This window comes from Trachymyrmex cornetzi, unplaced genomic scaffold (genome assembly GCF_001594075.2).
Source record: "Trachymyrmex cornetzi isolate Tcor2-1 unplaced genomic scaffold, Tcor1.1 scaffold138, whole genome shotgun sequence".
NCBI lineage: Eukaryota > Metazoa > Arthropoda > Insecta > Hymenoptera > Formicidae > Trachymyrmex > Trachymyrmex cornetzi.
This window is the reverse complement of record NW_017295960.1, coordinates 854,636-869,465: the sequence shown is the minus strand read 5'-3', so window position 1 is coordinate 869,465 and position 14,830 is coordinate 854,636. Positions and strand designations below refer to the sequence as shown.

Below are 14,830 nucleotides of genomic sequence, written 5' to 3'. Positions count from 1 at the left end.
GTATACATCGTATACAAATTCCAATTATTTAATGATATTATCTGTCATGTGTTTTTATTAATTCGATGAGTGAACTGTTTTACGAAATATGTTAAAATTCAAGACAATTCGCAACTCAGCACCGCAGTAACGTAATAACATTATAGCATCATTCAGGGCCGTGCAAAGAGTTTTTGGGACCCTACTGCAAAGGTAAATATGGGGTCCCCCTAGTTTTTCATTAAGTTCGTATTAAGAAAGCTTTGAAGAATATAGAAAAAAAACATAAGAAAACAGAATAATTAAAATTATATTTATTTATTTTATTATATATTATTATATAATATGTATGTTATTATTAAAAATATTGTGTGTATACATATGTATATATATATATATATATAATTGTACGTTATATATCAACATAATTCAGTGCTATATGTTAAGGTTAAGAGAGGATCCTAAAGTGAAGCCCGAACTTTGACGAAGTTACCAAAGATCGCTATTGTTCCAGCGCATCGACATGTCTTTATGTACTATCACATCAATATATCACGCAACCTATGATACACGCAATCGCGCGGTCAATGTTCGTATAACAAATTTGTCGTGATAAAACGTCTATGTCTAATTCCGAGAACTCGACGTTATTTGTTCGTGCAAACTATACGTGTTTGTGGATTACTATTTTGTAAGTACAAGTTGCAAAACTTTCGTATCATACAAATGTTGTCACGACTTAACAGCTTGAGACGCTTGATGTTACTCTAAGAAAATGGTAAAAAATATATTAATCTCGAAATTTTTAGTCGTTCTCAGCATAAACTCCACTTCACAAACACGTATTAATGCGTATACTTTAATCCTGGAAAAGGATTTTAGAATCTATGAAAAAGAAAAAAGTATTTATTATACAAAAATTATATGATTTAGTCGGTAATACAAATGGCTTTAGGATCCCCTTAATAACTCAGTTTGTTTTTTATTTTTTCGATCAATCAGGTTTGGACATTGCGAGTTGAAGTGGAAAGTCTCGCGGGTTGGATACAACCCACGAGCTACTTATAGTTGTGTATTATTATCATAAAAAAATATATAAAAACCGCTTGTTTAAATAATTGTATCATTGGTATATATAATTTTACATTAAATTTGAGAGATATAAAAATTTTATTAAATTTAAACTATTCTTTGAAGTGCAAATGAAATATAATTGAATATCATCTGCATGTGCAAATTAAATTGGATAGAAATTAATTTAAATAGAAATCATAGATAATTTATGTAAAGCCAAAGACATAATGCGAAGGAATAGCGATAGCGATAGAAATAAAACGATTTTACCTGTCAAAAATCGGATACATCGAAATATATAGTTTCTGATAGCTCAGCCTAAAAAAATATTCTGTCGATAAGCGGGGAATTCCTCTTACAATTAGCATTTTCTCTAAGCAAAAAATTTTACATGAATAAGGCGTGTGTATCTATAACACGTATTCATGTATCAAAATAAGGAGACATAAGCTATGATTAAAAAGAAATTTCTCTTCAGAAAATTCTATTATAACTCGAATAGAGCCCTTTAAAATAACAGTAATAAATTTCGCATTGGCAATTTCCATCGCCAAGTGAACGTCATTACTACGTAATACTAACTAATATCTTCTCTCCATTGCAAGGACTGAATTGATACTCGCGATTATTGAACAGAGAATGTAAGAAAATATATATATTCAACATACTTAAAAAATTGTTTAACGATTCGCTCATTTTCCAGATACGCGATTTGAATTTTTTTTCCTTTTTTTTACTTTTTCTGCAATGTACATATCAAGTTTCATACCAAACGATGAATAAATAAGAAAATGTACTTCATTTCACCTCTAATCCTTTTTATACATTTTCTCTCTTATTTAGAAAAAATAGCAAGGAAAAAAAGTGTTTAAAAGTCTAGCCCTCAAAATATAGTATATGAGCTTAAAAAAAATAAATCATGAAAATTAAATGTTAAAAACGTAGACATAGATCTATGAATACATGTTGTATATACATGATATAGTGTACACGTTTCAGTTATTATAAACGACATTACTATTTTTCATATGTTTATCAGCTCGATAATGTATTTTATGAAGCCAAGTAAAAGTTTAAGATAAGACGCAATTCAGCGTATAATGCAATAACATCATCGAAATATGTTACGTAACATCTACTACGTAACATCATTTAAAATGATAAGTAGGATCGTCATTTTCCGCCATTTTATTTTTGGGGTTGTTTATCTCTCTCTCCTGCAGAGCTCAATCTTCTTTTACATATAAATTGCATCCTCTTTTCTGTATAAATCGCATTTTCACTGTACAATTGAACAGTGCGAGAACAAAGAACGCTAAAATAAAAAAGTTGAAAGAAACAAATCGAGAGAACGGAACATAGGGATCGAAGTGGTGACAGTGTTGGAATGATGCGTCGGAATTGCAACCACTCTGCTGACTTTTCTCGTCTACTTTGCATATTTCTTCAAATTCAATTGGGTGAAAGTGAGTGATCAAGCGACATTATTTTCTATATTTTTACTACGAAGTGTTTTAATCCGTTTTTTTGTTTGTTAATAAAAATTGATTCTGAAATGAGTCGTTTATTATAATTCTTTTCTCTGCCTAAGATTTTTATGTGATTTCAGTCAAAATCATGATTATGTTCCAATCTATGTTCAGAACGGATTTTCAACCTGTGCTTAACCTTGGTTCGCATTGGCTGATTTACATATGTCCTTGGATTTATTCGTTGGAGCCTACACCAAGATTGATAGCTAATTAATATCTTATTAACCATTGCGAAAATTGCAAAATGATAGGGAACTTTTTGACTTAGTTTAGACCGCTCTATCTACAAAAGCGCTTAGTAAAAACTTACAGGACACTCTGTATACGGTCATTTTTTACGCCTTTAATAATGACAATAAATAGACTGCGGATATTTATGCAAAATACTTAACTGAAGATTTTGCATAAAATGCATATTTTGCATAAATTGCATATTTACAAATAATTACAATAAAAACTATATTATATAATTCGCTCGTATAAGTTTCAACAATAAATAAGAAGACTCTACCAGATCAAATCACAACCGAGCTATAAAAGGTGTAAACAATAAATTTTATTATTCTTTTATAATTCTTTTTTAACAAATTTTTATAACTTTTTTAGCAAAGTTATGTCTGCCGTATATACAACCATCTTATACATCTGGAAATAAGGTTACCACTGAATGGCTGACCGAACTTTCTTTTTTGACCACATTGATTTACCCGTTCTCGTTGTTAACCGAAGAATTGGTTTGGATCTAATTTTAATATAAGTTTGATAATTTGACTCAGAGTATAACATGGTTGGATTGATAATACGTTGCGTGAATGTTGAATGAGATGACGCGATACCGTTACCGAAATTAATTTTAAGTTTAATGGTAAATTAAATTAATGTTTTCGGGGTTTTTTTACGATTTATTTATTTAAATACAAGGCTGAGGAGGACTTAGTACAGTCGAAACGTTCCGTGAATTTGTTAAAAAAGAATTATAAAAGAATAATAAAGTTTATTGTTTATACCTTTTATAGCTCGGTTGTGAATTGACCTGGTAGAGTCTTCTTATTTATTGTTGCTTACAAATGGTAATCTCAACCTTTTTAATTTACTTTTTAATAACTCTTTAACGAACAACGATCGACTGCTAAAACTGTCCGATGGTTAATACTCAGTTAAGTATTTTGCATAAATATCTGCAATCTAATAATAAGATTCGTTATTTCTTGCCATATTGTGTTTTTTCGTGTGAAATAAACTTATTGTTTATCTCTCCTTCTCTTCTGTAGAGCGCGATCTTCGTATTGTATTCCCCCTCCTGTATAAATCGCATTCTCATCTGTGCAATGATTGAAGCATTGATGCGCAATTGTGCATTTGAACGGAGCGAGAACTCACGAAACACATACTCCAAATTAAGAAGTTGAAAAAATCAAGAGAACCGGATATTGGGATAGAAGTGATGACAATGTTGGAATGGTGCGTTGGAATTGCAACCACCCTGCTGATTTTTCTCATCTACTTTGCATATTTCTTCAAATTCAACTGGGTGAAAGTGAGTGATGATCAAGCGACATTATTTTCTGTATTTTTACTACGAAGTGTTTTAAGATTATAACTTGGTATTTCTTAAAGGACATGAGAGCTGAAACTAAGACGCAACAGTTACGCAACTTTTACATGAGTAACAAACATCGGAAGGGCAAACTACCTCCGGTATATCCAAACGGATGGTTCGCTCTGCTCGAAAGTTCGCAGATAAAAAGTGGTCAGGTGAAACATGTGTCTGCTCTCGGCGAAAATTTCGCGGTATTCAGGTACGTCAGAGGGTATAGAATTTTCTTTGATTATTTTTTCAAATATTTTAAAATATATCTTGAAATAAAACATTCTGTATATTATTTATCACGTAACGTTTTATCAATTTCTTCAAGAACTGAAAAAGGCGATGTCAACATTTTAGACGCATATTGCCCGCATTTAGGGGCAAATATGGCCGAGGGTGGCCGTGTCAAGGGAGATTGTCTGGAGTGTCCTTTTCATAACTGGACGTTTCGCGGAGAGGATGGCTACTGCGAAAACATACCTTATACTGAAAAAGGTATTAATTAAGTTCTACATAATTGAATCTCAGACGACATTCATCTACCTTGTGCTATCAGGATTTGTGGTCAAGATATTCGGAGCGATTATTTTTAACGGAACTACATTCCTGCATACAAATGTTTCTGCATGTTAACATACAACACAAACGTTTGAGTCCAACTATTAGGTGTTCATTTAGGACCTAAATTATTCACAATTCAGTTATTGCTTTTTATAGTATAAAGAATTTTTTATACTAGAAATATATATAAAAATGTATACTAGAAATGATTTTTCGATGTATATATATATCTAATCCTAGCTATATATATAATTTTTTTTACACAGTGCCACATATCGCCAGAGCAAAAGTTTGGAAGAGCTGCGAAGTGAATCACATTATCTTCGTCTGGTACCACTCTGAATCAGCTGAGCCAGACTGGCAACCCCAACCGTATACATGCATCTCCAACGGGTCCTGGCGTTACCAAGGTCGCAATGAGTACCTTGTTAACAGCCACATACAGGTTTGTCGCACATTTGATTGTTTAATGTGATAGAAGAATGCATCATCCCTGCCGGAAATTCTTAATAGATCCATATAAAGAAAATGTATTCGTTTTTGGTAGGTTGAATGTGTTTTTGAAATCGCAATTCCTTATAAGTCCATTCAGATCTGCAAATGCAGATACAAAACGTATGTAGAAAAAAAACCAATAGAAAGAAAATAACCATTGTGTTCACACATATATCCTTCCTACGCCCGAAAAATTTTTTCAATGGATAATGAATTTAACATATGGATCTGTGCACCAGGATATAACTGAGAATGGGTCTGATTCCACGCATCTCAACGCACTGCATGGTCCAGGTCCATGGTTCTCTGGCAACTTTTCCTGGTTAGCTCGTCACTCATGGACTGTTTACACGAATTGGCGGACACATTGCGATAATCAAACGGACGAGGATGAAGAAACAATAAAGACGAGCGCCAAATTGAAGAATCAAATGCGCGCGTCAATCCACTCAATCGAGAATGACAAAGGGAATGATCACTTTGTAATCTCACAGAACAGCAGTAAAGAGAGACACAAGGTCAGTGTGCATGTGGGCCACAAATTGATCTTGTTAGAACGTTTTAGCGTAATGGAGGTGGATATATATGCCGAACAAATTGGACCTGGCTACGTCGAGATGACGTTCAATACGTCGATCGGGTCTATGTGCATACTGTTCATAATAACGCCGGTCGAACCGCTGCTACAACGGGTGATTCATCTGATCTTCTCGCCACCTCTGCTAGCGCCATACGCCAATCTGATTTTCCTGGGCGATCGAGTGATGTTTGAGCGCGACATTAGGATATGGAACTCTAAGAAATTCGAGCAACACCCGATCCTGGTGCGCGAGGATCGCACTATCCAAGTATTTCGTCGTTGGTATTCACAGTTTTACTCTGACCATAGTCCCACCTATCAAATGGCCATGAAAGATCTACAGTGGTAGTAACATTTTAATAACAATACCTCTTTTTTTAAATGTTACTTGTGTACTCTCTGTTATTTGTAATTTTATTAAAATAGATAAATTATGTATTATGCTTATTTTTAAGCATTCGATATATGTTAATTAAAATATAAATATTATAGTTTATAATTGATTTAAAATAAATTAAGTCTTTATCAGTGTCCTTATATATTTTTACTGTTGCTTTATATATTTGACAAATGTATAGGTACATACAAAATTCTATAATAGACGACAACGATGAATAAATAAGAAAACCACGAACTATTCTTCACCTGACTTTAACGTTGATACATATTTTCTGGCTTATTTAGACAAATATAGCGAAGAAAAGATGGTATTATGTCCAGACCCCAGGATTCTTTATTTCATGGAAAACGGGAATTAGGACGGGGGCAAGGAAGGACGTAACTGACATCGTTCACTTGTGGCTTATTACTCTGAGGACGCGTGCCACAAGTTGGAAGCATTCGAGCAAGTCTTTGGTGCGGATAAACGCAAATACGAAGCGTTATTACGTCGACCGAGACAGTGGAACCGTTGGTCCTTTATCTCGGAACTTAATATTTTTGACCAGAGATAGAACCCTTGTACGAGTCTTAGGGTACGATCCTTGGGAAGACGCAACGAATTGGAAAGGTGCCGAAATGAATTTTAACTAATTATTCTGAAATATAAATTAATAGAATGGTTCAATTGAAATAAATCAAATATAGGTAATAACAAGGGCTACGAACCAATTAAAATTAATAACGTTTAATATTTAAAATTAGATTAGTAAAAAGAACAAACGTTTCGACGCGGATCGGGTCATTCTCAATGTTAGAATAATAATGTTACAATAAATATTGGATTCTCATATTACAAAAATAGTGTTCTGTACGTTATAAAGTAGATTTAAAAAATTGCGTTACTCTTTTAATTTTTGACTCACAATAGTTCGATTGAAGAAGGTATTTATAGTTTTGTATTTTAATATGCGCTGATTTATTGACTTGTTCATTTTTAATCTGCAATTGATATTAACGTTAACATAACTCTAACGGTTTTTTTATGTATTATACGTTTAAAAAATTTTTTTCTTTTGTTTGTTTACTTTTAATTATTGTTAGTGGTTTCTTTTATACGTTGTAATTATTTATTAATTGTATTCGTAACTTAACAACTGGTTTCTTTGAAAACTTTCTTTTAAATAGATTACTTTTCATTGAAGAAAAATGCGAGCATCACGAGCGTCCCAATTATATTGAGCGATTTTAACGTCTCACCTTTAATATCTCAAATATAAACATATTCGTAACAAAGAAGGAAGACATAAGCATTTGATATGTATCTACATTTTTTAAAATCTATTTTATAACGTACAGAACACTGTTTTTGTAATATGAGAATCCGATATTTATTGTAACACCCGTGTATTTAAATAAATAAATCGTAAAAACCCCGAAAACATTTAATTAACCATTAAACTTAAAATTAATTTCGGTAACAGTATCGCGTCATCTCATCCAACATTCACACAATGTATTATCAACCCAACCATGTTATACTGAGTCAAATTATCAAACTTATATTAAAATTAGATCCAAACCAATTCTTCAGTTAACAACGAGAACGGGTAGTCAATGTGGTAAAAAAAGAAAGTCCAGTCAGCCATTCAGTGGTAACCTTATTTCCAGATGTATAAGATGGTTGTATATACGGTAGGCATATGTAACCTCCACGTGGCGCAGAGCGAATAAGCCTTTTATAGCTCGATTGTGAATTGACCTAGTAGAGTCTTCTTATTTAATGTTGCATATTTACAGATATCAACCTTTTTAATTTACTTTTTAATAATTCTTTAACGAACAACGATCGACTGCTAAAACTGTCCGATGGTTAATATTCAGTTAAGTATTTTGCATAAATATCTGCAGTCTAATAATAAGATTCGTTATTTCTCGCCATAACGTGTTTTGCGTGTGAGATAAACTTGTAGTTTATCTCTCCTATAGAGCGCGATCTCCGTATAAATGTATTGTATTCCCCCTCCTGTATAAATCGCATTCTCATTTGTGCAATTGAAGCATTAATGCGCAATTGTGTAATTAAACGGAGCGAGAACTCACGAAACACGTACTCCAAATTAGGAAGTTGAAAAAATCAAGAGAACCGGATATTGGGACAGAAGTGATGACAATGTTGGAATGGTGCGTTGGAATTGCAACCACTCTACTGACCTTCCTTATTTATTTTGGATATTTCTTTAAATTTAATTGTGTGAAAGTGAGTTGTTGAACTTTATTTTCTGTGTTTTTGCTACAAAGTATGCTAAAATTATATAACTTAATACTTCTTGAAGGATTTAAGAACTGAGACTAAGGCCCGCAACTTTTATGCGAGTAATAAAAATCGAAAGATAGGCAAAGAACTACCGCCAGTTTATCCGAACGGATGGTTCGCTCTGCTTGAAAGTTTGCAGGTAAAAAATGGTCAGGTGAAACACGTGTGTGCTCTCGGTGAAAATTTTGCAGTGTTCAGGTATGTCAAAGTACAAAATTTTCTTTGATTATTTTTCCATATATTTTAATCGGAAAATTTCAATCCATTCTGAATTCGTATTAAATCCATAAAAATGGATTGAATTCCATATAAAAAATTTTTATACATGTAAAAGTTTAAATAAATTAAAGGAGTAATTACATAAAATTTTATAGTTATTATTTTAAAACTTTTATACAAAAAAATATGCGCTAACTGTATAATAAAAGAAACAAATTTTATTAATATAAAATATACATACAAGCAATTAATTTATTAATTAAAAATAAGGAATTTATATGTAACATTTATTGTACATATTTACATAGTTCTCTCTTTTCATGTTTCTTTTAACTATTAAATGAAATAGAATTCATGATATATTTTTATTAAGGTACAACTTTTTTTTAACTTATTGTCAGTTAAATTAAAATGAAAAATTTCTTATTCATAATTTTGAATAAAATAGTATTCATGATGCATTTTTAAATAAAACCAGCTCATTTCATGCGCGCGCTACGTGCGCGCTGACCTCACATGATCCTGATTTTATGAACTTTTCTTATTTATCACTCGTGGACTCTTATTCTTTATATTATTTTACATATTTATTCAAGCTTTGAATACAGATATAAAATATTTATTTTTTCTTTTTATTTTTAAACCTAATCAATGTAAATTGCTATAACATTAGAGGGCTACGAGCCAAAAATTAAAATATAACGTTAGTAATGATAATAAGAATATAAATATATTTAACGCAAGTTTAGCATATAATTAATCGCAACAAATAAAAACAGAATAATAAATAAAAAATATAAAAATATATAATATCATACGTTTCAACCTCGAACGGGTCATTCTCAATGTTTTAATACAAGAGTTCGTTGAGTCAAAGAAAACAAAGAATTTGATCGCATGTTAATATATCCGGATCACACTGTGTGGTATTCCATAAAAATGAATATTCATCAGATCTTGAGAAAATCAAATATCGAAAGTTCCATTGTAACCACACATATTGTTTCTATAAATTAGTTACAAATTATAGTAGATATAATATCTCATATAGATACTGCATTATAAAATTAATTAAATTTTATAATGCAGTATCTATTCTATTTTAATTTGTTGCAATTAATTATATGCTAAACTTGCGTTAAATATATTTATATTCTTATTACCATTACTAACGTTATATTTTAATTTTTGGCTCGTAGCCCTCTAATGTTATAGCAATTTATAATTTATTGAGCCTTATTACTCATATTATCTAGTCAATGTACTTTAAAATCAATCAATTCTATACAATTTGAAATTACCCTTTCTTTTGTTTACGGTTGTAAAAGCTGTATTCTTCTTTCGTCCCTATTTTAGTCAGGCTTAGATTTATTATTTTGTATTCTCACTCCCGAACATTTGTCCTCCCCCCACCGTTTTTAATTTCGTAAAGACTTATCCCTGTTTGTATATAGCTCATTGTTTGATTTGCCTTTCCTCCCTTTGGCTATTTTTTCTTTTTTATTTCCGTTTTTTCAGCCATTTTGAATTTTCAAATTCTAAAATCAGATTCAGCATCAACAACCTCGAAAACCTTCTAATGCTTCATTTCGCTGAAATCGGAAGATTTTTAGCATTTCCGTCCGCCATATTGGTTCAGCCATTTTGAATTTTCAAATTTAATCCGGATTCGAGATCAGCAACCTCTAAAATCTCCCTTATACGAAATTTGGCTGTAATCGAAAGATCTTTAAGAATTCCATCCGCCAAAAGAGGCTTCAAAAAAACCTAACACGGCAATTTTAAGACAAGACAATGGATTTTCTACTCGTAATTTTGAAATTGAATAATATTCATGACCTATTTTAAAATAAAAACTTTTTTTACTCAATTGGGTTAAAAAACTGCATTTCCTATTCAGAATTTTTAATTTAGTAATATTCACGATGCACAGAAATGGCCGATATTATTTTTAGATTCAACTGGATTGAAAAACTGCATTTCCAATTCAGAATTTTAAATTAAGCAATATTCACACAAAATACTATAATATTATATTTAGATTTAAGAGCATAGAAATGTACTCCATGCCATTCCTATAAATAAATAAAAATGCATTCAGGATTGAAAAAGATTCATTTTAACATTCATGAATTCGTATTTCTGAAAATCTAAATCCATTTTAATCTATTTTACTCCATTTCATTTCATTCTCGTTTATTGAGTATTTATTATGTAACGTTTTATTAATTTCTTTAAGAACTGAAAGAGGCGCTATCAACATTTTGGACGCATATTGCCCTCATTTAGGGGCAAATATGGCCGAGGGTGGTCGTGTCAAAGGAGATTGTCTGGAGTGTCCCTTCCATAACTGGAAGTTTCGCGCAGAGGATGGCTACTGTGAGAACATACCTTATTCTACAAAAGGTATTAATCAAGTTTTACATAATCTTAATTGAGTCTTAATAATAAATTTTCATGAGCTGCTCTAACCGGCTGTTTCAGCAACAAAAAGGATTACCCGATCAAAATGGATACTTGATATTCGTCAATTTTGACCACGTGATCCTTTTTGTTGCTGAAACAGCCGGTTTGAGTAGCTCGTGAAAATTTATCTTTAGACAGCTAATAAATAAATTTTTTTTATTATATATTTATTTATAAACTGGACTCTTGAGCCGAAATGTATTATACATTAATGTATTATATTTGCTATCTTATTAAATTGTTTTACTTATTTAAACATCTTATTTGATTATCTCTTGGTTGTTTAAGTATATTTTTTGCATTGCAAACTAACGAGCGTTGTTTGATTAAACAACCAAGAGATAATCAAATAAAATGTTTAAATAAGTAAAACATTTAACAATTTAATAAGATAGCAAATATAATACATTAATATATAATACATTTCGGCTCAAGAATCCAGTTTATAAATAAACATATAATAAAAATAATTTATTGTAATACCTTTACATATTAAGATATTTCTCCGGCTATACAATCGCGCTGGAAAGTTAATCGCGTACAATCTACTAATATGCCTCTCCGCGCGTGCTCTCTGTAGCGGGATTCTCTAAACGTCTTATCTATGATTGTCGCTATCGTTAACTAGTGACAGTCAATGGCAGGACAACCCTGGAAGAAAGAGTGGTACTCATTGGCTATCGTTAGTTAACGATAGCGACAATTGTCGATAAAACGTTTAGAGAATCCCGCAACTGAAGAGAGAAACTTTTGAGGCGATCGTACACACACGCATAAATGTGTCGTATCTTTGTGCACGAACACTAGTCCGCACTTAAGACGGTTGAAATGGCAACATCATGTCCATGTCTTGCCAGGACTTTTCGACTCAGTATAGTCTGTTCTACCCACGCACGAAACATTTGGCGGTAATTTCCAGATATCCTGTATAATTGTTTTGTTTGCACAGTGCCACACGTCGCCCGAGTGAAAGTTTGGAAGAGCTGCGAAGTGAATCACATTATCTTCGTCTGGTACCATTCTGAATCAGCTGAGCCGGACTGGCAGCCCCAACCGCATACATGCATTTCCAACGGCTCCTGGCGCTACCAAGGTCGCAATGAATACCTCATTAACTGTCATATACAGGTTTGTCGCGCATTTGATTCTTTGATGTGATAGAAGATATATCTCTATTACGCAGAAATCACTCGTAGAAAACGAAAAAAAAGCGTTTTCAATCAATCAAGCTAATTAGTGTTTATTTGAATGTACTGTCGAGATTCATTTTCCAGAGTTATGGACGGAGTAAAAGTATTAGAGAGAAAATTACCGTTCTATTCTTACATCCTCCCTACTTCCAAAAATCTGTTTTAAATAGACAGTAAATTTAATGTGTGGACCTGTGCATTAGGATGTAACTGAGAATGGGCCCGATACTGCGCATCTCAACGAGCTGCATAGTCCATCTATATTCTTCTCTGGCGAATTTGTCTGGTTAGCTCGACACTTATGGATCATCTACACAAGATGGCAGCCTAACTGCTCATATGACAACCAGACGGATGAGGATGAAGATGAAGCAATAAAGATGAGCACCAAATTGAAAAGGGTGTTAATCCACCCAATTGAGAATGACAATGGAAAACGTCACTTTGCAGTTGCGCAAAACAGAGACAAAAGTAGGGAGAAGCACAAGGCCAATGTGCACTTGTGCCACAAATTGATGCTTTTAGAACGTTTTAGCATAATGGAGTCCGATGTACGCGCCGAGCAGATCGGACCTGGCATCATCGAACTAAATGTTAATACGTCGTTCGGATCTTTGTACATTTTGTTAACAATAACGCCGGTTGAACCGTTGCTACAACGGGTGATTCACCTGATCTTCTCGCCACCTCTGCTGGCGCCATACGCTAATTTGCTTTTCCTGGGCGAGTGCGTAATGTTTGAGCGTGACATTAGAATCTGGAACTCTAAGAGATTTGAGCAACATCCGATCCTGGTGCGCGAGGATCGCACCATCCAAGTATACCGCCGTTGGTACTCACAGTTTTACTCTGATCATAGTCCCACCTATGAAACGGCCATGAAGGATTTACAGTGGTAACAATACCTCTTCTTTGCAATGTAATTTGTATAATTTCTGTTATATTTAAGTATCATTATTATTAATATTATTATTATCTTAATAATAATATTAGTCGTATTATTATTAAGATAGGTAACTTATGTATAATGCTTATGTTTAAGCATTCGATAAACATATATATATATATATACAATATATTAATTATAATATAAATAGGTGTGATTGGTATAAAATAAGATTGAAGTCTTTAGAGTGTCCATACATTTTTATTATCGTTTTATATGTTCGACACATCTGCAATGTACATACAAAATTCTACATTAGGCAACAATCAATAAACGGCGAGCTGTTCGTCATTTAATTATAATTATTGTTACATATTGTTTTGCTTATTTAAACAAAAATAACGAGAAAAAATGTTTAAAAGTCTAGCTTTCAAGACATTATATTTAAACAATAATATATAAACCAAAAACAGGCGATTGAGAGCAAAAACTAAGACGCAATTATTAAAGCGTTATACGTTAACAATGTATTTCATAAATCTTACAACTAGTACGATGAAATCGGATGTTTCGACTCAGTTCAAGCCATCCTCAGCGATGTCCAAGTAACATTACAATCAATTTCAGATAAGATTCAAGAATGCAGCTAAGGGAGCCTCTTCAATTTTAAACATGAGAAGCATCACTGTCAATTAGTTGAATAGCTAAAACTGAGTACTACAGAAAAGTAACATTTTTATAACACGACAATGATAAAAACAAATATAGAATAATCAAAAGACTCACTCGCTGCAATCCATAATCAAAATATCACAAAGTTTCGAAACACATAAATAAAGATACATCGTTAAGAGAAACCGAATCATGCAAATATCAATGTTCAAATGACAGTAACGGAATAAAATATATAAGGTTGAGCATTGTACCATAACAAAAATAGATTGTCATAGAAGTCAGAAAGTCATAAAATAAAAATGTAACCAAGACAGTCAACTATGATGTAAAATAAATTCTTGTCATACATCAAATCTCGTTTCCAATATTCACATAAGCATAGTGTAGAAACTCAGTGTCAGATTTTAAATTTAAACTATTCTCTTGCGACTCTTAATGTGAAGCATTTCAAACACGAGTCTTTTTCTAATATATCTTTCCCTAACCAAGATGTTTACATTTTCCCAATTGAGTCCATACTCCAATCTATGTTCTGTAATTACATTCGGATTACCGGTTTTTCTATTTATATTATTTCGGTATTCAACAATCCTCTTTTAAGTTTTCCTCCTGTTTATCCTACGTATGAAGCGTTACAGTTCTTACAGCGCAAATCTCATATACCACATTCTTATTACACTTATGTGGAAGTACATTCTTTTGCGATTTTATGATCCCATCAAGTTTATTCATACTAAACCACATGCACGTTTAACCATTATATTTAACTTAAAAAAAATGAGTTATGAAAATTAAATACTGAAACCATGCACAGATCTGTGAAAATTTATTGTAAAAATAGTAACAAATTCCAGTTATTCCATGATATTGATATTCTTTAAGCGGTTTTA

The 14,830-nt window shown here is 32.2% G+C and overlaps 2 protein-coding genes across 2 annotated transcripts; both read left to right on the top strand.

The window, feature by feature from the left end:
* Positions 1 to 3,939: 3,939 nt before the first annotated feature.
* Positions 3,940 to 6,158, top strand: LOC108771038 (cholesterol 7-desaturase). The gene is made up of 5 exons (XM_018522912.1): positions 3,940 to 4,122; positions 4,203 to 4,384; positions 4,502 to 4,668; positions 5,001 to 5,179; positions 5,469 to 6,158. Exons 1-5 carry the CDS (start codon positions 4,030 to 4,032, stop codon positions 6,156 to 6,158), a joined length of 1,311 nt encoding a protein of 436 aa, XP_018378414.1. The 5' UTR covers positions 3,940 to 4,029.
* Positions 6,159 to 8,269: 2,111 nt separating this feature from the next.
* On the top strand, positions 8,270 to 13,324 carry LOC108771037 (cholesterol 7-desaturase). Its single transcript, XM_018522911.1, has 5 exons — positions 8,270 to 8,447; positions 8,524 to 8,702; positions 10,963 to 11,129; positions 12,139 to 12,317; positions 12,583 to 13,324. The coding sequence occupies exons 1-5, from the start codon at positions 8,355 to 8,357 to the stop codon at positions 13,276 to 13,278; spliced, it is 1,314 nt and encodes a 437-aa protein (XP_018378413.1). The 5' UTR covers positions 8,270 to 8,354; the 3' UTR covers positions 13,279 to 13,324.
* The last annotated feature ends 1,506 nt before the right edge of the window (positions 13,325 to 14,830 follow it).